This window comes from Protomyctophum parallelum, assembly GCF_964188405.1.
Source record: "Protomyctophum parallelum genome assembly, chromosome: 7".
NCBI classification, from domain to species: Eukaryota; Metazoa; Chordata; class Actinopteri; order Myctophiformes; family Myctophidae; genus Protomyctophum; species Protomyctophum parallelum.
In genome coordinates, this window is record NC_139705.1 from 26,157,482 (window position 1) to 26,183,535 (window position 26,054).

At 44.8% G+C, this 26,054-nt stretch overlaps 1 protein-coding gene across 1 annotated transcript in view; it reads left to right on the forward strand.

The window, feature by feature from the left end:
* celsr3 (cadherin, EGF LAG seven-pass G-type receptor 3) overlaps positions 1-26,054 on the forward strand; it is a gene marked incomplete at its 5' end in the record, with an annotated part of 152,753 nt that overhangs the window by 52,018 nt on the left and 74,681 nt on the right. The window contains 8 exons of the mRNA XM_083769735.1: positions 8,608-8,830; positions 18,191-18,306; positions 18,711-18,799; positions 19,730-19,887; positions 21,804-21,967; positions 22,171-22,296; positions 22,516-22,685; positions 24,547-24,732. Coding sequence (XP_083625861.1) covers positions 8,608-8,830; positions 18,191-18,306; positions 18,711-18,799; positions 19,730-19,887; positions 21,804-21,967; positions 22,171-22,296; positions 22,516-22,685; positions 24,547-24,732 — 1,232 coding nt within the window. The remainder of the gene's footprint in view (positions 1-8,607; positions 8,831-18,190; positions 18,307-18,710; positions 18,800-19,729; positions 19,888-21,803; positions 21,968-22,170; positions 22,297-22,515; positions 22,686-24,546; positions 24,733-26,054) is intronic.

A 26,054-nucleotide genomic window follows, 5' to 3' on the forward strand; every position in this document is an offset into this window, starting at 1 on the left:
GCTACTGAGTGGCAAAAAACTACTTCCTGGCCTTGACAGCCCATACATCTAAACAGAAAAGTCCTATCTGATCGCATTAAGCAAAGTTAAACTATGTTAAACTCACTTTGCCACTCGATTTGCCATTCATTTTATGCATACGCATACCCTCTATTGGCCGCTGACCCCTATCTGAACATATGTTGTTCCAGGGAAGCAAAGATTTGACCCTGAAAGAATATATATTCAGAGACACTATAGAATTAGGAACGATGAATATACACGCAATGGTGCACGAACGGCGTTTTAGTCATAGTCTTTTGAATAAAGATTCTGGCATATTTTAGTCATCTGAAATGTTTTAGTTTTAGTCTAAATCTTATGTCGGCGTAATGGCTGAAAATAGGTAGTCGTCGTAGTTTTACGAAATCAACACCGGAGGTGCACAATGAAATCCTCACGGTCTGTCTCTGTCACCATCTCTCTGTTTCTCTCTCCGTTTCTCCATTCCCTCTGGCCACAGTCTATTAGTCACTCACCATTACTTGCACCTCTGTTTCCTTGTTAGTGCTGCCAGTCCTTTCATCTCACCTCATTCCCCCTCAACCAATCAGATCCAGACACCCCTCCTGTGGTCCACACAGACCTGATCATTGTTGCATCATCAACTCTTCTCTGCATTTAAACCAGCTCACCCCTTCAGGTTCCTAGATGCGGTTAGCATGTGTGTGTGTGTGTTCACGTCTTTGTTTGCTGTAGCATTCTGTGTTTGCTTGGCTCACTTCTTGTAAACTGACCGTTGAGCCGATTCTACTCTGTGGCTCTGAGACATGGACAATTTCAAAGAAATTAGAGAAACGGTTGGATGGCACTTACACCCGCCTTCTAATGAGAGCGCAAAATCTGTCTTGGAAGAGCCACCCATCGACTAATCTAATATATGGCAACCTTCCCTGTGTTTCTTCACTAGTCCGATCCAGAAGAACTGCTACAGAGCTGACATGACAGTGAGGTTATATCTTCCGTTCCACTCTGGAATTCTGCCTCGAAGCAGACCAGAGGTAGAAAACTGTCGTTCCCTGATGTCATCGCTAGGGACACATGCATCAGCAAGCAGGAACTGGGAATGGCAATGACGGACCGGAAAGTCTGGCGTGGCATTGTGAAATCCATGATCTCGACCGCGGTCGAAAAATTATGATGATGAAACCTCTTTTGTTTTGTTAGTGCATCATTCTGGATGGTTTGCCTGGTTTTGTTGTGCAATAATGAATTGCATTTTTATAGCGCTTTTTCAAGTGCTCAAAGCGCTTTACAATGGTTCATTCATTCACACATTGGGAGGTGAAGCGGCGAACAGTCGACGCCAGCGTCCTCACTTCCCACATTCATACACCAATGGTGGCAAGCTCACACCGACCGACTCATTGGAGGCAATGTAGGGTTCAGTGTCTTGCCCATGGACACTTCGACATGTGGACAGGAGGAGGCGGGATTCGAACCGCCGACCCAGGGATCATTGTGCAGCTGCAGGGTCCTCTGACCCTGCCTGACACTGACACTGTGCCAATTAATGAAACCATGTTTTTCATAACATGTGAAGGAAATGTATACCTTTTTATAGAAAAATACTGTACATACTATAGCAAATGTGAACAGAAGAGCTGAGAGACAAAGCAGTGAAAAGAAAGAGAAAGAATGGAGTTGGAACTGAGGAAGATTTGCGGAAAAAGAAAGAGGAATTGAGAGTTATACTGTATGGCCCTATGGGGATGAACCGTGTGTGTGTGTGTGTGTGTGTGTGTGTGTGTGTGTGTGTGTGTGTGTGTGTGTGTGTGTGTGTGTGTGTGTGTGTGTGCGTGTGGCTGCGTGCGTGTGCAGGGTGGGTTTGGTTGGGTGGTGGTAGGGGGCGAAGCGGATGCCAGAGGGGTGCATGGGAGGAACGGTGGCTTTGATGAATAAAACATGGCTCGGAATGAAGGGGTGCAGAGAATGCATTAACGCCACAGAGAAAAAGAAGAATAGAGAGGGGGAGAACAACAAGATGAAGGGAGGAGGAAGAGGGTTATGTACGCCGTGGATGGAAAGAGGAATGGAGGGATAGATGAGGGGTGGGAAGAGAAGGAAGGAGACGAGAGGAAGAATAGATTGCGGCGACTGAAGGAGAGAAGTGCTGTTATTTTAGAATATAGACGTGGAAGGCAAGACGCACCACGACAGAAGTTGTGTGTGTGTGTGTGTGCATCTTTGTGGGAATGGGGAGAGTTGTGTGTGTGTGTGTGTGTGTGTGTGTGTGTGTGTGTGTGTGTGTGTGTGTGTGTGTGTGTGTGTGTGTGTGTGGTGTGTGTAGCGTGCATGTGTGAGTGTGCCAGCGCGCCCCAGCAAACTCAATCTCACAAATCGCCGTTCAGGGGAGCGTTTCAAATAGCAGCAAGTCATGAGTCAGTAATCAGTGCCATGCTTCTGTGTACTGACCAATGCCTGGGCTGGTCAGGAGGCACAACTGGACAGCGCTGTGCTTTGTAACGGGCGCAGTGGGCGGAAATTGGTGCTACACAAATGGAAGCGGGATAATCTCTCTGCCTTTTACCATCTTCTGCAGTCCAATCAGAGGTATATTCTCGCCATGAATCTTGCTCACAAGTTTACCCACTTAAACTGCTTCCTTTGGCCTGGGGGACCCCCCAGGGATCTGGACTTGGTCCCCCTCCTTTTTCCCCCCTTCTACACCAAGCTTGTGTGAGCTTGTAGATCTGATTCGCAGAATGTTCACCTATATTTTTGCAGAATGCCTGCTTATTTTTACATGCCTACTGTAGAATTGGGATCACCATGGGTTCGTGTGGTTAATGTTGCAGTGAATGGAAGCGGCAAATAGATTGATTTGTTGGTGAATGGTTTTAACTAGCTGAGTTTTAATAGTTAGATTTGATCTAGTTGATGCCTCTCCACTGCCTCTAGTAATGAAACTAGAGTCAATAAGACGGGTACGCTCTTGCATCAATTACGACACCTGTTTGCTAATGTTCATATATACCACAAAATGCTGAATGGACATTATATGCTGCAAAACTGCTATCGCATCAAAATGCTGAACAATGAGCATTGGCCATGAGAGAGCTTTTCAGAGCCTTGCTACTGTCGGACCTGAGCCCGACAAAAAAAGGTTCTGTTGGAGAAGGACGGTGGCGATGATCAGTTCGTGGGCTTTAGGAAAAAGCAAAATGGGGAAACTTGAAAGCAACACAGCTGATTTTGGAAGGTGTTTGCGAACTGGTCAGATCTAAATGTGTTTTGGAGCAATACTGGAGTCAAATACAAGTGGTCATGGTTGCTGACAGTGGTGCTGTCCTTGGTGCTGACATGGTGAGTTTTACTGGAGTCAAATACCAGTGGTCATGGTTGCGACATACCAAAGCCTACACGGGTTGTGCATTCGACGCGCTGTGATTGGCCAGTCGCTGTGATTGACAGCCTAAACCTAACCCTAACCTTAACCTCAGTAAAACTATACCTAAACCTAACCCTAACCCTAACCTTAACCTACGTAAACTTAACTTGCCCGGGGGCGTGGTTATAAGCACAACCCGTGTAGGAAGTAGTATGTAGCATCATGGTTGCTGCCAGTGGTGCTGTCCTTGGTGCTGACATGGTGAGTTACTGGAGTCAAATAGCAGTGGTCATGGTTGCTGCCAGTGGTGCTGTCCTTGGTGCTGACATGGTGAGTGTCTTCTACATAATCTTCAGAAGGACAATTGCAGTTCCTGAGCAGTGCTCAGGACCAGATAGATATAGATACTCTCAGATGGACAGGTGACAAAATTTTGTTGACAAAATTGTCAGTATATTTAGTCTTAGTTTTAGTCATCATAGCTTAGTTTTCATTTAGTTTCCATTTAGTTTTCGTCAGTGGAAAAAGGTATAGTCGACGAACATTTTTCGCCTTAGTTTTAGTCGAGGAAATCAACACTGCCTGACACCGATACCCTAGCCGCCCGGGGGCCAAGGCAATGCTTTCTGTACCCATAAGTAACACATACATGTGATGAATTATTACCCTGTATCGTCCATCCATAAGTAACACATACATGTGGTGAATTATTACCCTGTATCGTCCATCCGTAAGTAACACATACATGTGGTGAATTATTACCCTGTATCGTCCACCCATAAGTAACACATACATGTGATGAATTATTACCCTGTATCGTCCATCCATAAGTAACACATACATGTGATGAATTATTACCCTGTATCGTCCACCCATAAGTAACACATACATGTGATGAATTATTACCCTGTATCGTCCATCCATAAGTAACACATACATGTGATGAATTATTACCCTGTATCGTCCATCCATAAGTAACACATACATGTGATGAATTATTACCCTGTATCGTCCATCCATAAGTAACACATACATGTGGTGAATTATTACCCTGTATCGTCCACCCATAAGTAACACATACATGTGATGAATTATTACCCTGTATCGTCCATCCATAAGTAACACATACATGTGGTGAATTATTACCCTGTATCGTCCATCCATAAGTAACACATACATGTGATGAATTATTACCCTGTATCGTCCATCCATAAGTAACACATACATGTGATGAATTATTACCCTGTATCGTCCATCCATAAGTAACACATACATGTGATGAATTATTACCCTGTATCGTCCATCCATAAGTAACACATACATGTGGTGAATTATTACCCTGTATCGTCCATCCATAAGTAACACATACATGTGGTGAATTATTACCCTGTATCGTCCATCCCATGAACTCAGTTTTACACTGCTGCAATGAATACTGAAGAGGTTCAGGTCAAGGCAGCAATTAAGACATTAAAATATTTGAGTACTTCCCGCTGATTTAAACCGTGGATTCAAATAAAGCAATCAGGGGGAGAAGGGGGGGGGGGGTACCCTTTCAAGTGCTGTCGTGTTAACTTGCACGTAGAGTAGAGTAATTACTTGGTACTCAGTATATCTAAGTCACGTAGAGTAGAGTAATTACTTGGTACTCAGTATATCTAGAGTAGAGTAATTACTTGGTACTCAGTATATCTAAGTCAAACTGTGAGCAGATTAGAATAGGACAGATGCTGAAAGTCAGTGGCTTCACGCACACACATTTATTGTATCTTTCTGTCTGATGTTTAACATTTTCCGTTTGTGTCAGTCTGTCTGCATCTATAGATTTTGCCAGCCAGTCTGTCAACCTGTTAATGCACTTAGTAAGAGACCACACCTTCGCTCAAGATGAACAGTTTATTGAAACAGAATGAGGTGAATGCGGAGTGGAGTGGAGTGAGGAACCCAAGGTAGGGCGAGACTCAGGGTGGGGGCGTAGTCTCTGGAGCTGACGGTCATCTTTGCTCTATACTCGGAATGAGCGGCTGGTCGTCTCTGCTCCGTCACTGCCCCCCCTGGATTCCTAGAGAATCGAGGCGGAAGGAGGAGGTTGGGGTGGAGGAGGATGGCGATTTTGAAGAGTAGTGAAAATAGCCGATCTACAAGTGCAGTACTCACAACCCATGTTTGGTCTGTCATGGAGCAGAACAAACAACTTGGTTGAGAGATCGCAGGTGTATTTATGCTGTGGTGATTGCACCAGGGATTGGCTGGGTGATAATGAAAGGCAGGTGAGTTGATGAGGAGGGAGGAGTTGTTGATAATGAGGGAGGAGTGGTTAAGGTCAAGCGGAAGGAGGTCTCTTCTCCCGAAACTACGTTGTATAAATACAACTTCCCTGAGAGTTGGTGTGGGAGCGTGAGCATAATTTCTGTGTGAAGTTTGTGAAGGGTCTTGGTCTCATAGTTCCCATAATGAATGAGTATTTATACATTTTGGTTTATTTATTTTAATGTTGATGAAGCTGCCCACAGGAGGGTGTGCACGTGTGTGTGTGTGTGTGCGTGTGTGTGTGTGTGTGTGTGTGTGTGTCTGTCTGTCTGTCTGTCTGTCTGTCTGTCTGTCTGTCTGTCTGTCTGTCTGTCTGTCTCTCCGTCCGTCCGTCCGTCCGTCCACACTCTCAGAGTAAAATTGTGTCTGTGCAGCTGTGTTGCAGCTCCAGGCACCTGAATGATCGGCCTCAGTAGAGGGAGGAGAGGAGAGGAGACAGAGAGGATGAGGGAGAATGGATGGACAGAATGAGAGACGGATGAAAAGAAATACAGGGTTTTTTGGGGGGAAAGGAGAGGGAGGGATGGAGGGATAGAGGAAGGAGAGTACGAGGGAGGGAGTGAGGAAAGGAGAGGGAGGGATAGAGGAAGGAGAGTACGAGGGAGGGAGTGAGGAAAGGAGAGGGAGGGAGTGGGGGAAGGAGTGATGGTGAAGAGGAAGCGATGGGGAGAAGGAGGGATAGACTGCAAAAAGAGGGAAGAGGGTCATCATGCATGACAGCCTGTTGAAGCTTTGATGCTTGTAGACGCAGCATTCTACATGTTTGAACACCGGTGTGTGCGCGCTGTGAGGACAGTGCCAGTGGGGTACTCTGGCATCTCAAAGCATCACAAACCATGTGCCAATAGACACCATAAACACACAGCCTGGAGGGGGGCAGTCATCTGTCTGGAAGATGACTGCTCTGCGCACGTGTGTGTGTGTGTGTGTGCGTGCGTGCGCGTGTGTGTGTTAGTAAATTTGTATGTGAGAGAGACACAGGAAGAATCTGGTTGTGTGTGTGTGTTTGTTTTAACACGGGGATGGATGTGTGTGTTCATTGTCCCTGAGTGAATTTGTGTGTGTGTATGTGTGTGTGTGCGTGCGCACGCGTGTGTGCCCTCAGCGGTCTTCAGAACAGTGATTCTTAAGGATTGTGTGTGTGTGTGTGTGTCTGTAGGCTGGTTTCACAGCTGTCTGCTTAATCTTTTATACAAAGTGCGCGAGCGAGTGCACATGCCGTGCACACATGTCTTTGTTTGCAACATGCCACACAGCATGTGTGTGCACGCAAATCTGCTCAAGGACAGTGTGTGTGTGTGTGTGTGTGTGTGTGTGTGTGTGTGTGTGTGTGTGTGTGTGTGTGTGTGTGTGTGTGTGTGTGTGCGCACGCTCGCTGACACGTGCGTGGGCGTGTTAGGAAGGTGAGGGTTTCTGGGTCTGTACAGCGCTAGCAGTTGTTTGACTGGCAGCCAATTTATGTGTTTATTTTCCCGTGCGCGTCTGTTTGCGTTCTCTAGTTTTAGCTCTTGACAGCATGGAAGAACAACTGGTTTTATTGTTATTGTTTACACATGGCAACAGTTTCTAAATGATACAAACTGTATACAAGCTGCTTCTAAACAGTGCACACGTTCTGTAGTTTCTAAACAGAGCACACGTTCTGTAGTTTCTAAACAGAGCACACGTTCTGTAGTTTCTAAACAGTGCACACGTTCTGTAGTTTCTAAACAGTGCACACGTTCTGTAGTTTCTAAACAGTGCACACGTTCTGTAGTTTCTAAACAGAGCACACGTTCTGTAGTTTCTAAACAGAGCACACGTTCTGTAGTTTCTAAACAGAGCACACGTTCTGTAGTTTCTAAACAGTGCACACGTTCTGTAGTTTCTAAACAGAGCACACGTTCTGTAGTTTCTAAACAGAGCACACGTTCTGTAGTTTCTAAACAGAGCACACGTTCTGTAGTTTCTAAACAGTGCACACGTTCTGTAGTTTCTAAACAGTGCACACGTTCTGTAGTTTCTAAACAGTGCACACGTTCTGTAGTTTCTAAACAGAGCACACGTTCTGTAGTTTCTAAACAGAGCACACGTTCTGTAGTTTCTAAACAGAGCACACGTTCTGTAGTTTCTAAACAGAGCACACGTTCTGTAGTTTCTAAACAGTGCACACGTTCTGTAGTTTCTAAACAGAGCACACGTTCTGTAGTTTCTAAACAGTGCACACGTTCTGTAGTTTCTAAACAGTGCACACGTTCTGTAGTTTCTAAACAGTGCACACGTTCTGTAGTTTCTAAACAGTGCACACGTTCTGTAGTTTCTAAACAGTGCACACGTTCTGTAGTTTGGGTACAAGCTGCTTCTAAACAGTGCACACGTTCTGTAGTTTGGGTGCAGCAAGTTGCTCTACAGCAGCGTGGAAATGCCAAGATTCTTGTGTGATGTAATTAGTGTACTGGATTCACACAATGCGTCAAATGAATAATGAATACATGAAATGGGAAGACTACATATAGTAGTAATTAATTGAAAGATTTCCCTAAACCCCACAAATGTTATGTTCTGCATTTAGAAATGGACTAAAATGGGTCTAGACTAATATGGAAGCGATTCATTGAAGGATTTCCCCAAACCCCCCAAATGTTACTTTCTGCATTTAGCGAAAGACTAATATGGGTCTAGACTAATGGCCGATGGGGCTGGGGGCGAGGGGAGAGGGGCGAGGGGTGGGAGCTGGGAGGCGAGGTGGCACAGTCGGTATAGTGCTGTCGCCTCACAGCTAGAAGGTCCTGGGCGTTCTCTTCTCCGTGTCATCAGTGCCCATACCCGAGGCGGGGTTGGCGAAAGGGCCTTTCTGTGTGGAGTATGCATGTTCTCCCCGTGTCCCCCTAGGGGAACATTGAAGAAACACTGCTAACAACATGACCTCTGTGTTTGATGCCCACCAGGTGATCGGTGTGAGGTGGACCGCAGGCAGGGCAGGTGTGTTCCCGGGGTATGTCGCAACGGGGGCACCTGTCGAGAGCTGTCTGGAGGAGGGTTCCGCTGCGAGTGCCCAGCGGGGGGCTACGAGCGGCCCTACTGTGCCGTCAGCTCCCGCTCATTCCCGCCCAAGTCCTTCGCCATGTTCCGAGGTCTGCGGCAGAGGTTTCACCTGTCCATCTCCCTGACGTAAGTACAAAGAAATGAACTTGTCTTGGCCTCTTCACCCAATTAGACCTGAGGACAAGTCTAAAAAAATAAAGGCTTCTAAATCCACAGTTTTCTGAAAAACCAGTGGTGTCAAGGACCCCCAGAAGTATCTGTATTTGGCTGCAGACCACCATCTGAAAATATGTTGTTCCAGGGACTCCCCCTGGAACAAGTCCAAGGGCCGCAAGCTAAAAATGTCAGTATTATCTTGAAACGTTTAAGAATGTATTTTGTAATAGACTACAAGACTAGTTTAAAAATTAAGGAAACACAGTAACACACATATATTCTAGACAGGAAATACTCACGTCAAAGTAGTATTTATTGCAACAAATGGTATACAGTTAAAACTTGCCGTTAATGCATTCCGCGCTCTTGGAGATATTCTCTGAATGTTATCGAAGCAGCAGGCAATGCAAAAATCAGAGAGCATGCCAAAACCCCCCAAGACAGTTAACGAGATTAACTTGAATCATGCAAACTTGAAGCATACAACTTGGATGCATTTTAACATTAAATAAAGTCATGAATCAGATTAGAGCCATGTCAACATTGAATTCTAGTGTACTTATCCATATTGAATTCTAATTTTCTTAGAGAGCCCTGCACACGCGAATTCCAGTTCATTCAGTTCACTCGTTTGAGCAATACGTAAGCAATACATTGACATTAACGTTTAGCTTGAATCAGCAGACATATTTCCAAAGTATTTGAGCTTACAGTATATGCCACACTCTTGGGCCTATGCCAGAGTTTAGATCAAAAGGTGGAGGCTGTTATTGTTTGTTGTTGGAACAAAACGATACTATACCTACAATCTCTTGTTAAAAAAAAATCGAATAACTAATGATATTTTGATTGGTATGACCACGACGGGCCACAGATACATTAACCCATTATGTTATACTTTAGCTATTGAAAAATAGCAGATCTACAAGCTCATAGCTTGCCTTTCAGAGTTTCAGTTTTAAACTCAAATCTTTGCTTCTGGGGGGTCCCTGGAACTACATATTTTCAGATGGGGGTTGGTGGCATATTACATATCATTTTTGGGATCCTTGACATGAAATATTGAGAACCACTGATATAGAAAAAAAATTGGTTTTTCAGAATGATTTTAAAATTTGGACGTCAGGCCTAAATGGGTTAAGCAGGGGCTGCGTGTGGCCCACGGGCCGCGGGTTGAGTAGCACACAGGATTAGCTCAATGGCCATGGAGCCATTGCAGCGTGCGTCACAGCCACATTCATTTAGCTCAATGGCCATGGAGCCATTGCAGCGTGCGTCACAGCCACATTCATTAGCTCAATGGCCATGGAGCCATTGCAGCGTGCGTCACAGCCACATTCATTTAGCTCAATGGCCATGGAGCCATTGCAGCGTGCGTCACAGCCACATTCATTTAGCTCAATGGCCATGGAGCCATTGCAGCGTGCGTCACAGCCACATTCATTTTGAGCACAATGTCTTGACACAGCCTCGCTCCCTCTTTTATCAGCACTAGGTTGTGAAATGTGTGGCACAGATGTGTCATCTTACAATTAGTGATAATGATGGCCTCCAATGGCCTCCGAACACGAAGCAAGTAGTAGTGCTTTATAAATCCCACAGTAAATCCATATACACTCACTGTACTACAACGGGGAGCCACAAAGCCCTGGGCGTAACCATGTGTGCTATACAAATAATAGTCCTAACATGGCTCAGCAGGCTATACATGCAGTCACAACCCATATCCCCTTTAGACCTGAGGCACATTATAAAATAATAATATGTTTCTGTCAGTGGTGCTCAACCTTTTTCATGTCAAGGACCCCCAGAATTATCTGTATTTGTAGTTCCAGGGAGCCCCCCCAGAAGCAGAGTTATAAACGTTCGCTCTGAAAGAATATAATATTATTGAAAGATTTGCACCACATTTTCACGATATTTAAAAAATAGCAGATCTAGAAGCTTGTAGATCTGCTATTTTTCAATAGCTAAATTATAACATGATGCAAGTTAAAACACCAATCCGTCCTGAATGGGTTATAGCTGTGTCTGTGGCATGCACTATGGGCATGCAGGACAAAGGAAATAAAAAACGTGGCATCATAGATGTACAGATCACGTCCTCCGAGCGCCCCCATGAACAGCACTTTGCACTCGGAACACAAAACCCATGCAGGCAATATACAGACAATACTCTGAAACTCTGTGTGAAATGAATTGGCACGTCGTAGTATATTACAGTTATATTTATTCAATCCATTCAGGACGGGAACCCCTTTGGGTGTTTTTAAAGGACAACTTTAGTTTTTTTCAACCAAGGTTCATGTTTTAGGATGTTATTAGAGAAACTAAAAGGTTAGTGTTACATTTCTTTTTGTTTGCTTTCTTTCGTTTTAGGGATTTTAGCTCTTTTTGACAGGGGGGCGGGGTCATTCAAGCATGGGGCTAAATGTGTATTTTTTTTACCAAATTTGATGGTGATTTATCTTTGTATTATTTACTATAGTCCTAATAAACCCCAGGAAATTACATCTGGCCACAGAAGATCACAGGATCTACTGAATGTGAAGGTAGCCTACTGGGGGAAGGCTTATACTGTGTGTGTGTGTATAGGCTCAATATGTCAGTTTGTCACATTCAGTAGATCCTGTGATCTTTTGTGGCCAGATGTAATTTCTTGGGGTTTATTAGGACTGTAACAATCGCCCTCTTCACAGCAAGGCAAATTATTAACTAAGGAAAAATTAAGCGGGATCGTAGGGTTATATTCAGAATTCTTTATATAGAGAATAGCCAGACATAGCCATTGACCGAATCAACAGTATACAGTAGTCACAGTACACTTCAGTGATAACGCCTCTCCCGGTCTCTGTCCCTATTAAATAAAATAAACAGGCTCGCAACTTAAACCACCAAAACAACAGTTATTTCCCAAACCCCCCCTAAGTCAGCAGAGAATAACGTCCGCGTCCGACGTCCCCCTCAGATGAGGCGCGCGCACGCAAGAGTCTATACGACTGTCCCAATTAACTTCCCAACGCAACGAAAAAGTTCCTCTGCTCCAAAAACGATCAACGAAAATATGAAAAATGTTCGGGGTACCCCTATATTTGTAATCCAATCCACATAGAACAATCTCGGAACGGTCTCACCGGTAGCAGTAGTAGCCCTGATAGCATCCAATCACCGGCTGGTTATCCTCCGTTCCGACTCCGGTTCCCCTCGGCAGCGGCACCCGTGATGCCCAGTCCGCTGGGCCCGACAGTTCTTTATAAATACTATGGCTGCAGATAAGTTCGTTTACACCTTCAATAGCGGTCGTAATGCAAACCCTATCTGGCGCCTGAAGCTCCTCTCTTCCTCCGTGCAGGCTTGCACTCTGTTTGTTTGGCGATCCCACTCCCCGTGTGTCACTCCCTCTATTCATAACCTTGGGTGGTGACAATCAACCAATCACTGACAGCTGTCACTCACCCCTGTACAAGGCTCATTACCATACTTGTGAAATAGAAGTAACCATTTAAATAATCAGCATCACATGTTACCTTTCTTCATATAAATAATAACATGCATCTGGCAAAATAAAGCATACGAACATTGAAATGTGCTTTGTCACAGGACTATAGTAAATAATAATAAAATAAATCGCCATAATATTTTGTAAAAAAATACCTATTTAGCCCCATGCTCGAATGCCCCCGCCCCCCTGTCAAAAACAGCTAAAATCCCCAAAACAAAAGAAAGCAGCAATTGAAAGAAAATTAACACTCATATTTTACTTTCTCTAATAACAACCTAAAACATGAACCTTGGTTGAAAAAAACTAAAGTTGTCCTTTAAGCATTATGTCATGGCTACTTTAGCTATTGGAAAAATAGCCGATCTACAAGCTCTCGGTGCCGCACTACGAGCTTGTAGGTCTGCTTTTTCTTTTTATCGTGAAAGTGTGGCACAAATCTTTGAATATATATTCTTTCAGAGCAAACGTTTTTAGCTCAAATCTTTGCTTCTGGAGGGGTGGGGGGGGTGGGGGGGGGGGTCCCTGGAGGGGTGGGGGGGGTGGGGGGGGGGGGGTCCCTGGAACTACATATACAGAATACAGATAATTCTGGGGGCCGTCATTGCCATGAATATGTTTGAGAACCACTGTCATAGAAACATGCGTTTTTCAGAAAACTCGTTGTGTATACAGAATGCAAATATATATGCAATTTAGATGCATATTTATTCACGCTGGCGTACAAATGTGAATACCATCTACCCCCAGAAGGTAGCAGCTACAGGGACAGACAGCAGGACATATGATACAACAGTACAACATCTGAATAGTGCCCAGAGCAATTGTAAATGATCTACTGTACACTTAGACTCTCCAAGCTCACATGGTGTGAATGACTTGTACATAATGTTATTGGACATCTGAGGAAATATTTTGCCTTCAAATAGGGACAGGAAATTCCTTAAAGCAGGCTGGAGTCACATGAGAGAGGCACAGTTAATGGAACCACTCTATTTGTGCTGCGAACACAATCCGTGTTTGTAATGAATGAGATTGGTAACACACAAGAGTGCAGGAGGACGGTTTGGTGGGGGCAGCACATTTTGATGTCGTTTTTTTCTTTGTTTGTTGTTTTTTCTTTTGAACCAAGTTTTAGTCATATTTTTGTCATTGAAATGTTTTACTTTTAGTCTAGTTTTAGTCAACTAACTATCATACGATTTTAGTCGTCTTAATCTACAGTTTAGTCGACTAAAATGTATGTTGGCGGGCCTTGATGGGGTCAAATGTTCCTTTTAGTTCTACTGGATCTCTTCTCCACTAGTCCCTCCCTGACAATTTAGTCTAAGATAGTTTTTATTTGTTGACGAAATTCTCAATATATTTAGTCATATAGTTTTAGTCATCATAGCTTAGTTTTTATTTGGTTTTAGTTTGGTTTTCGTCAACGAAAATGGTAGTCGAGGGTAGTGCGACAAGACATTTTTCGTCATAGTTTTAGTCGATGGAATAAACGGAGCTGATTTGAATGTCTGGACTGGATTGTCTGTCTGGACTGGATGTCTGGATTCTCCAGCTCCCCAGGTGAGAACAATGTCAAAGTGTACTGCCAGCGTCTTTGTTCTCCAGCGGTGCTCTGTCTTTGTTGCCCACCTCCGTGTCACTCTCCTCACGTGCCAAGTGGTCTCCCACGAGACGACGTGATCTGAAGTGATGCACCTCCGTCAGTTCACACACCAATCTGGCACCACGTTATGGGATGGTTGCCATGGGCGATGTGCTCGCCGCTAATAGTAGTTGCCAGGGTTACGTGCATGTGGGGCCCGCCTGGGGTTGTTGCCAAGGTGATTCGGTTGGTATATAGAATCATGATGGTCTGGCCTTGTTATGGTTTGATGTGCTCTTATTGATTGTGCGTGAGCTATTAACCCATTTAGACCTGAGAACCCATTCTACAAATGCCTTCTAAATCCGTTTCTGAAAAACCTATGTTTCTATGTCAGTGATCCTCACATTTTTTCACGTCACGGACCCCCAAAACTATATGTAATTTGCCACCGACCCCCATCTGAAAATATGTTGTTCCAGGGACTCCCCAGATGCAAAGAAATGTTCAGTCTGAAAGAATATAATATTCAGATTTGCGATAAAAAGAAATAGCAGATCTACAAGCTCGTAACTATGAGCTTGTTATTTTTCAATAGCTAAAGTATAACATAATGCTTAAAACACCAAAAGGGGTTCCCGCCCAGAATGGGTTAAGGCAGTGTGTGTGTGCTGCCACCCTCCCCCCTATTACCATTGATTGTAGGCAAATCACCCGTCATGTGCTGCTTTCTGCCTTCTTAATCAAAGTCAGGCACTTGTTCACTATTCAGAAGTTGTACAGGAATGTGTCTCAACAATAAGCACATACTGACACATACTGTATGTGAGCTTGCATGGTTGAATAGTCTTGTCAAATCATATCCCACCATCACCACCGCTGCCCCGAAGGGGTCGATCTGTACACTCTGGATGTTGCTGTGTGACAGACAGACAGACAGACAGACAGACAGACAGACAGACATGCGGCCCCCACCTTCACTTAATGTGGCCCTGCAGGTTAATATCGGAATACTGATATATTATTGATTTCAGCTGATACAATTCCAAACATGACCCGCTTTAATTACTTCAGAATGACTAGTATTAGTATTTTATTGTCTTTTTTATGGTCAATGTATTTGCATTCACATTCATAAAGTTAACATAAGTAATAAGTAAATGCATTTGAAATAAAATAAAAATGTTACTTTTCAGGATTCCAATTCAAATATAGGAAAAAAATAGCAAATAATAGAAAACATAGCTCATCTACAAGCTCAAAACTTGAGCTTGTAGATCGGCTATTTTTGCTACGACAGAAATATGCATAATGTGGCCCTCTGGAGTGAGTGTGGAAATATAGTGGCCCTCTCCATCTTCAAAGTCTCCCACCCCTGGGATACAGTAGGCCATTAGCCTTTCATTGCTCTCTTCCTTGAGATCCTGTGAGATGTGGCTATTGCTGAACCTTGACTTCCAAATCACTGTCAATTATGTTTCTGCATTTAAACATGAAGGCTAGCAGAGTGGTCTTACATGCTGCAACAACCCATCCTCCATCTCTCCTAGATAGTATACCAGAAGCGGTGCATATATTAAGATTAATTTTAAAGATCCTTATAGCAATGGGGTGTTTTTTATTCATAATGTTTATAATAATAAATATATATCATTCTTTCCAGCTGTTACATCCACAGAACATGAACATTGATGTCAATGTTCCATTTGTCAGCTCTGGGCTGCTGCTTGCTTACAGTTCCAGTTTGGTCCCAACAGGGTCATTATTAAATAATGTAACTCCTGTAAAAAAAAATGCCAGTGCTTTTTTTTTATTTCAAAGAGAGTACCGGTATACCAGTACAAATTCCTGCTGATACAGTGGAATGCTACTAAAGAAATAATTACTTATCCTGATGAAATTGCTTGAAATAGAGATATTTGTTGTACCAGGCTCCACCGACACATGATTTCATCTATCAAAAGCATTCGTTTATTTCCCTGGTTTTATGATGACGGTCATACAGTACTCACTCGGGAAGAGAATTAAATGCCCTTGTAAGACAAACATCTTTTGAAGCCCAGATTATTTTTTATTTTTTTTATTTTGCTTGCTCTCAAATCAGCTAATGGAGCTTTTGATACAACTGTATAATCTATTCAGGGCGGGAACCCCTCTTGGTGTTTTATAAGCATCATGTTATATATTAGCTATTGAAAAATAGCAGATCTACAAACTCATAGCCGAGTGCCGCGCTACGAGCTTGTAGATCTTTTTTTTTCTTTTTTTCGTGAAAATGTAAATCTTTGAATATACATTCTTTCACAGTGAACGTTTTTTAACTCAAACCTTTGCTTCTGGGGAAGGGGGGGGGGGGGGGTCCCTGGAACAACATATTTTCAAATGGGGCTCCGCAGGGCCAAATACATATAATTATGTGGATCCTTGACATTAGATAGTTTGAGAAACATACAGAAACAGAAAACAGAAAACTGTCAGGATTTAGAAGACTCGTCATAGAATGGTCCTCAGGTCTAAATGGGATAAACATGTCAACTTGGCCTTGGCCCCAGTATCATAAGTCCCTCTGGTGTTTGTGCAGAAAACAGACTGTGTGAAGCCTCAGGGCTATAGAGCCCCCCCCCCCCCTCCGTGCCGAGGTTATCGCATTGACAACGCACCACTTCACCATGCATGGATCTGGTTCCATTAGCCAGCATTGGCCCCGGTTATTGCGTTTATGAAATACTCTCTCTCTCTCTCTCTCTCTCTCTCTCTCTCTCTCTCTCTCTCTCTCTCTCTGTCCCACTGTCCTCATCCTTCTCTTTCTTTTCAGGAAAAGAAAGAAAAAAGAAAAATCTGTATTCCAATAGATCCAATGTAGTTATTATTATTATTATATGGTCACTCACAAGCTCCTGTTAACACCCCAATCGCCCAAGACGAAGTTCACCGTCCTTTCTATTAGTAACACCCAGCGCCCAGGGCGACGTTTTATCCAAAAGACGAAGTGTATTGATATGAAAACCGATCACATCGCTCCACAGCCTAGGAGCACCTGTTGCGCAATATTCGATGTTGCGTAACAGTGGGACGTCATCAAAAATGTCTCCCCACCCCCCCCCCTGTTTAGCCAACGAGAACGAAAATCTTAAAACGTTAATAACTCGCGATCTAAATCATCCCGTGGACCTCTTCTCTAGGCACAGTTTCTGACCAGACTCTTCCATAGGCAGCCTACAGGGACTTTGTCCCTGACTCAAATAACCAGGCATTGAATGAAATCTAGTCGTGTTGGATTACCAACAGCATGCGCTTTTCCAACATGTTGTGCCCAAGGCAAAGAAGGCATACAAATGAGCAAGTGAAAATCCCAAGGACTTTGTCCCACAGCACTGCACTGAGCTGTGCCTCCATCGGCACGCGGTTTGGGACTCCCTGACCTATACAGGACCATATCCCCAAACACGCTCACCAATACGTCTCTGACTCCCTGACCTAGACAGGACCATATCCCCAAACACGCTCACCAATACGTCTCTGCATGCTGATTTGAATTCCGCACTGAAATTAATTCAATCCAAAACGCTTCCTCAGAAATCTAAGAAACTACTGTGGGGAAATTATAATGTCAAATATATACTGTGAGACATACCATAGGTTAATCAATGGGCTAAAACATGGCAAGATCACTGGTATGGTCCTAGTTTATTATTATGTTTGTGTGCATTCCAAAATCCCCCCCCCCTAGCCTTGCAGTGGAAATGAGAGGATTTTGTGGGCAACTGTGTCATGACATGTGATCCTCGATTTCAACACTGCCGTTCTGTGGCTGCGAACAGTAAAAAATCACAGCCTAACCTCTTGAGAGTTTAAATGAACTCGCAATACTTACTGTACTACATGGCGTTGCCAGCGATTTCACTACAGTCCTATTAGGCATGCTGTGTGCGCTCGCTGTTCTATTGAGGTTATGAAAATGGTTTCCTATTAGCAGGCTGACTGGGTGATGTCCCGTCTAGCGCAGCAGAGAAGCGTCTAGAAAAAGCCCCCCCTGACCTTGATGTGGAAAATAGGCTATTGTGAGTCTGGGTATAGAAGACAGCTGAGGTTAAAGGAACGCTATTCCCTCTGGGCTCCGGCCTCCACTCTTAATGTATGCAGTGAGGAATCACCGCAGTCGTGTGTCATGATGGAACATGCATATTTACATGAACACCGCGGTTTCCTGTACAATGTTTGTTTTTGTGTGTGTGTTGTCTAGTTTTGCCACGCTGGAGAGCAGTGGACTTCTCTTCTACAACGGACGCTTCAACGAGAAACACGACTTCATGGCTCTGGAGATACAGGATGGACAAATGGTGCTCAAATACTCAACAGGTATAGGCTGTGTGTGTGCATGTGTGTGTGCGCTCGCGCGCGTTTTTTATTTTGGATACTGTATAATCCTTATTTTCCACTTCATCCTACTGATGGCTACATTTCAGAGTGTTTATTATGATGACTGGAGCAGATAGTGATTCAATGTCTCGCTTCGGCACATACTGTCTGGAAGCAAATCTGTGAACTTCAGAGTTTACCAAAAGAATGACCTTTCCACAAATTTTGCTATGGCAGCCCCCCAAATATATACTATAGCACTGTTTACCTGTAAAGAAAAAAGAAATGTTGATAATCTGTGTGCGTGTGTGTGTGTGTGTGTGTGTGTGTGTGTGTGTGCGTGTGTGTGTGTGTGTGTGTGTGTGTATGTGTATGTGTGCGTGTGTGTGTGTGTGTACACACAGGTGAATCGTCAACTCAGGTGAGCCCCTTCCTACCTGGGGGTGTGAGTGATGGCAGCTGGCATACAGTTCACATCCACTATTACAACAAGGTCCGTGAGTTTACTGTGTGTGTGTGTGTGTGTGTGTGTGTGTGTGTGTGTGTGTGTGTGTGTGTGTGTGTGTGTGTGTGTGTGTGTGTGTGTGTGCGCGTGCGCGCATGTGTGTCTCAGTACCTTTTACGCTCTCAAAGTAGGATATGGTATGCCGCACACTGCGTACAGTGTGTTTACGTGCATCTTTTTATGTTTTGCAGCATCGTGTTTTTTGGTTGTTTATTATACTTGTTTTTTATACTATTTATGTGTGCGTGCGTGCGTGCGAGCGTGTGCAGGTGCGCATTTGTGTCCATACCATTTTGCGGGTGGGTGTACAGTATGTGTTGGATAGTGTTTCATACTATGTTTTTCTCCATGCATTCATTTACATTTCTTTTACATTTTATTTTCATTTTCCTTCAGCCAAACATGCGCTATGTAAGTATGAGTGTGTGTCAGCGTGCACATACACTTCTTTCTTTCTTTCTTTCTTTCTTTCTTTCTTTCTTTCAAGGAAGTGTGTGTTCTTCCCACAATGTTTCATCTATTTTCCAATAGAACAAAAACTAAATCCCTTTTACCTCTTAACATAATGTAGGTGTAGATTAAGCGTGCGTGCGTGTTTGCGTGCGTGCGTGCGTGCATCTGTGTGTGAAGAGGATGGGTGGCGATGTTGCATGTTGCCTAATGTACTAGTATGTAGTATGTACTATATATATTTGTATATTTTGTGTGATATATTTGTGTATCTCCAACTGTGTTTATGAGCATGTGTTTTCTTTTTTTTGTCTGTCTGTGTGTGTGCGTGCATGTGTGCGTGCGTGCATGTGTGCGTGCATGCTTGCGTGTGTGCGTGCGTGCGTGCGTGCGTGTGTGTGTGTGTGTGTGTGTGTGTGTGTGTGTGTGCGTGTGTGCGTGTGCGCTTGTGTGTGCGTGTGTCTCCAGCCTAGGCGCAGTATGAGCGGTGATGCCCAGGGTCCCTCGGATGAGAAGGTTGCCGTGGTGAGCGTGGATGACTGTGACACCGCCGTGTCGCTGCGCTTCGGGACGCAGCTGGGGAACTACAGCTGCGCTGCGCAGGGCAGGCAGACCAGCAGCAAGAAGTGAGACATCCAGTCTTCTTTTCTTTCTAAACCCATTTAGACATGAGGCAGATAAAAAAAAAAAAGGCTTTCCGTTTTCATGTATTCGTCAGAATGTATCTGTATTTGGCTACAAACCACCATCTAAAAATATGTTGGTCCAGAGACCCCCCCCAGAAGCAAAGATTTCAGTTAAAAAACATTTGCTCTGAAAGAATATATATTCGAGGATTTGCACCACATTTTCCAAGATTTTTCAAAAACAGCACGCTATGAGCTTATAGATCTTTCATTTTCATTTATTTTCTCTTTCTGCATCCATCTAAACGACAGCGTCTCTGGTATCTGATCTCCACAATTAAATCCAGATCAACATCTGCATTGTATACGGAACGCACGTTTTGGAGATTAAACCCAAGAGCCTACGACGTGTATTTATATGAGTTAATCCTCACCTCGTCTCGCTCCGTCTCATCATCGTCTCATCATCGTCTCTGTGAAGCTTGCACTTTTTTTCCCTCCTTTTCCCTCGTCTTCTCGTTCTTCGTATACTTCAAGAAAGTATAGTTTCATGGATGCCATGAAAGACTGTTGATTCAGCAAAACTACAGGAGCAAGGGTTCTCTCAGGGAGACTGAGGGCTAGAAGTGAAGCGTATTACTCTAGTTTGACATCTGTGTGTGTGTGTGTGTGTGTGTGTGTGTGTGTGTGTGTGTGTGTGTGTGTGTGTGGGGGGGGGGGGGGGGGAGGGGTACAGCTTGTATTGTTTTTAGCCGTAATCCGGCAGCATGTCTCCATCTAGTTTCTCTCTCTCTCTCTCCTTTATCTCTTGCTTTATTGTGTTATTGTGTTTCCTGTGGCTTCCTATTACTCCTTTTCTCTTTCATTCTATTTCTACCTTTCTGTCTATATCTTTCTGTCTCTTGACTAATTTATGCTCCGTCGTACAGCTGTCATATGCCAAAAGTGGCAGACATACAAACTCACCACATGGCGCATCCGCGGTGCGTCGTGAGCTTGTACAGTAGGTCAATAATCTTTTTATGAAGTATAAATCTGGCTTGTCTGTCTCTCTCTCTCTCTCTCTCTCTCTTGTACAAAGTACTTAGCGTCAGACTACAGACTTCAGTTAATCCAAAGCACTGTTGGTATGTACGTATTATGTGTTCAAATGGTAAATGGTGCATTTATATAGCGCCTTTATCCAAGGCGCTTTACAGAGATTACAAGTGCATTACATTCACACATTCACACACCGATGCCGGAGGAAGCCATGCAAGGCACCAACCAGCACATCGGGAGCAATTTGGGGTTCAGAGTCTTGCGCCAAGGACACTTTGACACTAACTCTGGGGGAGCCCGGTTTCCAACTCGGTCACTCTACCCCTGAGCCACTGCCACACACGCACGCACGCACAGGCTGTTGTAGAAAGACCACATCGCTCCAAAACATCCTTCTTAAAACCACATTATACTTTCCATGTCTACGTAACGGCAAGAGTCTGCTGCATCTCACGGACATTATGCTGACCAGACAGAAAAGAACAACGTTTCTTGAGGAGAGGTTGAAATACTTGAACTTGAGGTGATATTTGTTGGCAAGTTTGTTAAATGGTATAAGCAAAATTTAAAATACTTTGCTGAAGACATTTGATTAGTGTCTGAGATCTTTGGAGAATAACAGTTTGCATCTAAGGCAGTAGATTTCCCCTCCATTCCCCTCAAAGTCCTTCCATTGTCTGAAAGAAGGTTGTGTTGTGTATTATGTGAAGGCGATGCTCCTTTTCATGAATGTCTGCACGTCTGCAGAGTGCAGACACACAAACGCTATCCTTTGTCCACGCAGACCCTCGCGGCTGCAGTGATGTGCAAGATAAAGTATAATCAAGGTATTATTACGCTCGATTCTAAGCCTCTTTCTCTCTGTCTCTTTCCAGATCTCTGGACTTGACTGGCCCCTTGTTCCTGGGCGGGGTTCCCAATGTACCCGACAACTTCCCCTTTGGTGCCAGAGAGTTCATCGGCTGTATGAAAGACCTGCACATTGACAACAAGCCCCTCGACCTGGCGGGCTTCATCGCCAACAATGGAACACTGCCGGGTTAGTGTAGTAGGCGGTTCAAGTGTTTGATTATTGGAAGTAAATGCATACCGTAATAGCATGTTAAATTAATCTCAACCACTCATTAATGACTTCCTGAAGTAGAAAGATGATGCTGTCGGCTTCCTCCTCGCTCTGGACCTATTACATGCTTTCATGTGACCTCTGTGATGCCGTGTGTGTTCCTCTCTGCTCTCTGATAGGCTGCAGTGCCAAGCTGCCGTTCTGCAAGTCCAACCCGTGTCAGAACGGAGGGACCTGCAGTGTCTCCTGGGAGACCTTCTCCTGTGCCTGCCCGCCAGGCTTCGGAGGCAAGGACTGCAGCAACGGTGAGGCCACGTCAGTGGTTTCTTGACGAAATTGTCAGCATATATAGTCTTATAGTTTTATTCACCATAGCTTAGTTTTCATTTAGTTTCCATTTAGTTTTCGTCAGTGGAAAAAAGGTAGTCGACGGACATTTTTCGTCTTAGTTTTAGTCATTGACGAAATCAACACTGCTCTTCATGAGATCTAAATGTGTATTCCGTTACCCCGCCCCCTCTCAGCGATGCCCCACCCCCATCGGTTCCTGGGCAACAGCGTCCTGTGGTGGGACCTGAAGAACGAGGTGACCATCAGTACTCCCTGGTACCTGGGCCTGACCTTCAGGACCAGAGCCAGGGACGGGACGCTGCTGCAGGCCCAGGCTGGACAGTACACCAGCCTGCTGTTTCAGGTCAGTGTGTAAAACGCACACACACGCACGCACACACGCACGTAAATATCTCTCTCGTCCTCTTCCTTTGTCTCTCTCTCTGGCTTTTATCTCTCAGTTTCAGTTTATTTTTGAGGGTCGCTATAGCCCCTCCCTATGCCCAGCTTTGAGTGTTTGTGTGAACGCAAACACTGAAGACAAAAGTGAGGACACAAATTGTGATTGGCCGGCGTGACTGGATGAGATGAGATGAGCCATTGGTTGAGAATGAGATGATGTACTGTACGTATGTACGTATGATGACGTGTGATGATAACAGCGCCCCTCACTTCACACAGGTGTGATTTTTAATATATTTTATGTATAGTGCACCATCACCCCATCTCTGTGCACTTCACAGCAAATCATACAACACAAACACAGTAGTAAGGAAGGAAACACAGTAAAATGTGCCAGCACTCATGGTCAAACAATCTCTGATCCCAAAGTGACCCTCAGGGTTCCTTTGGGAGCGTGGGGGGGGGGGGGGGGGGGGTGAACCAAATGGAGTTATGGGGGCCCTTAACCCATTTAGACCTGAGACCAGATTCTAAAAATGTCTTGTTGTATAATTCCTTAGAAATGAACCAAAGTACTAATATCATTGGGTCAGTAAAATGTTTTAAAGTGATCTCATACACCAAAAAGGGTCTCTCACTCCTCGGAGACAGAATAATTACATTTCACATCTATTGTTCTAAAAACCTTTGAGGCTCTCGGAGGTGTGAATGAAACCAGATCCTATTGTTTATTACAGGAACATGTGTTTGCATAGACCAAATGGCTGGGGGTTTAGAAGCAAGGGTTTAAATGAACTACTACTCGATTTAAACTGTTTAAGAATGACCTGTTAGAATCTGTCCCTATAGAAAGATATAGACGCTTTAACTATTAATAGTGAGTGCAATTTGTACTGATTTAAAATGTACTATGAGACTATAAGATTATAACTTCCTCCATTGGGTCAAACTGTTTTAATTCACGTCTTAAGTAGTTCTATTTTTAGTTCCGTTAAACATTGCTTAACTATAAGTCTGTTTCTGTTTCATATACTTTTAGTTATGGTTTAACTATGTTCATAAGAGTCTGTTCAGTTTACATTTGGTCCTGTTATGTTTTAACTATGTATTCATTATATCTGTGATTCATCATTCAGCTGTTTATATTCTAAAAGTTAGAACTTAGAGGGACCTAGTTACAATATAAGGACAGGGTTGAGGAGGGAAAAGGGCTTCTCCTGGATCCGGTGCTTATTTTCGGCTAAACGAAGTACTGTGTGTTTGAATCCAGAGATCCCAGAGGACTGTTTCCTTCGTGCTTTTGTCTTGACCGTGGACTGTTCTTTGGCTGCAAATAAAGACGTCTGCTTTAAACCCACTTCATCTGAACCTGCCTCGGTTTTTCCTACATCGCTGCACGCTGTTCTTTGTTCTTCAGAAGAGAAAAATACACCTCACAGTTTTCTGAAAAACCTATGATTCTATGTCAGTGGTTCTCGAACTATTTCATGTCAAGGACCCCAAAAATTATATGTAATTGGTCGCCCCTCCCATCTGAAAATATGTTGTTCCAGGGAAACCCCCCCCCCCCCGCAGAAGCAAAGATTTGAGTTAAAAACTGAAAGAATATAATATTCAAAGATTTGCGCCACATTTTGAAGACTTTTCAGAAATCCCTGAAAAGTGAGTGCCACGCTCCGAGCTTGTAGATCTGCTATTTTTCAACAGCTAAAGTATAACACTTCAAAACACCAAAAGGGGTTCACAGTCCAGAATGGAGTTAGAAAGAAAGAGTTTTGAAACCCACTGCTCTTTAAGTGCCCCTCCCTCGTCTCTCCCTCCAGGTGATCAGTGGTCAGCTGGTGTTCTCCGTGACGCGTGGCTCCACGCGGCCGGCCCGCCTGCGTCTGGACCAGGTGCAGGTGGCGGACGGACGCTGGCACGACCTGCAGCTGGAGCTGAGAGATGTGCGCAGCGGGCGGGAGATGCGCTACGTTGCTACGCTAAGGCTGGACTTTGGTCTCTTCCAGGTGAGGGTCTGTCTGTCTGGGCCTGGGGGGAGAGGTGGTGGCCGGAGAGGAGGGTCTGTCTGGGCCTGGGGGGAGAGGTGGTGGCCGGGGGGGAGGGTCTGTCTGGGCCTGGGGGGGAGAGGTGGTGGCCGTGGAGGAGGGTCTGCCTGTCTGGGCCTGGGGGGAGAGGTGGTGGCTGGGGAGAAGGGTCTGTCTGTCTGGGCCTGGGGGGAGAGGTGGTGGCTGGGGAGAAGGGTCTGTCTGTCTGGGCCTGGGGGGAGAGGTGGTGGCTGGGGAGAAGGGTCTGTCTGTCTGGGCCTGGGGGGAGAGGTGGTGGCTGGGGAGAAGGGTCTGTCTGTCTGGGCCTGGGGGGAGAGGTGGTGGCTGGGGAGAAGGGTCTGTCTGTCTGGGCCTGGGGGGAGAGGTGGTGGGCCTGGGGGGAGAGGTGGTGGGCCTGGGGGGAGAGGTGGTGGCCGGGGAGGAGGGTCTGTCTGTCTGGGCCTGGGGGGAGAGGTGGTGGGCCTGGGGGGAGAGGTGGTGGCCGTGGAGGAGGGTCTGTCTGTCTGGGCCTGGGGGGAGAGGTGGTGGGCCTGGGGGGAGAGGTGGTGGCCGTGGAGGAGGGTGTTGCTATACTATGTATTGCAATAGCATAGTTTTGCATCTCTCTCTCGCTCTCTCTCTCTTTCTCTCTCTTTCTCGCACGCACGAACGCACGCATGTGCGCACACACACACACACATATCCACAGATCCACACATGCATATGGCTTGATGACCCTTACCCCTGTAACCCCATAACCTAAACCCCCCACACATACGCACGCACGCACACACACACACACACACACACACACACACACACACACACGCATACAGATGTTACCATGGCTAGGGACAGTTCTACTCTCCTCACTAATCTGTGGATTGGTAATCCCATAGTTCCCCTGACTAATCCCTCATGGATTCATGCATCAGCCCCCCTAACTCCCCGATGTCTGCGTACAGTACAGTATGTGTGTTATGAACTACACACATGTGTCTGCGTACAGTACAGTATGTGTGTTATGAACTACACACAGGTGTCTGCGTACAGTATGTGTGTTATGAACTACACACATGTGTCTGCGTACAGTATGTGTGTTATGAACTACACACATGTGTCTGCGTACAGTATGTGTGTTATGAACTACACACATGTGTCTGCGTACAGTACAGTATGTGTGTTATGAACTACACACATGTGTCTGTGTACAGTATGTGTGTTATGAACTACACACATGTGTCTGTGTACAGTATGTGTGTTATGAACTACACACATGTGTCTGCGTACAGTACAGTATGTGT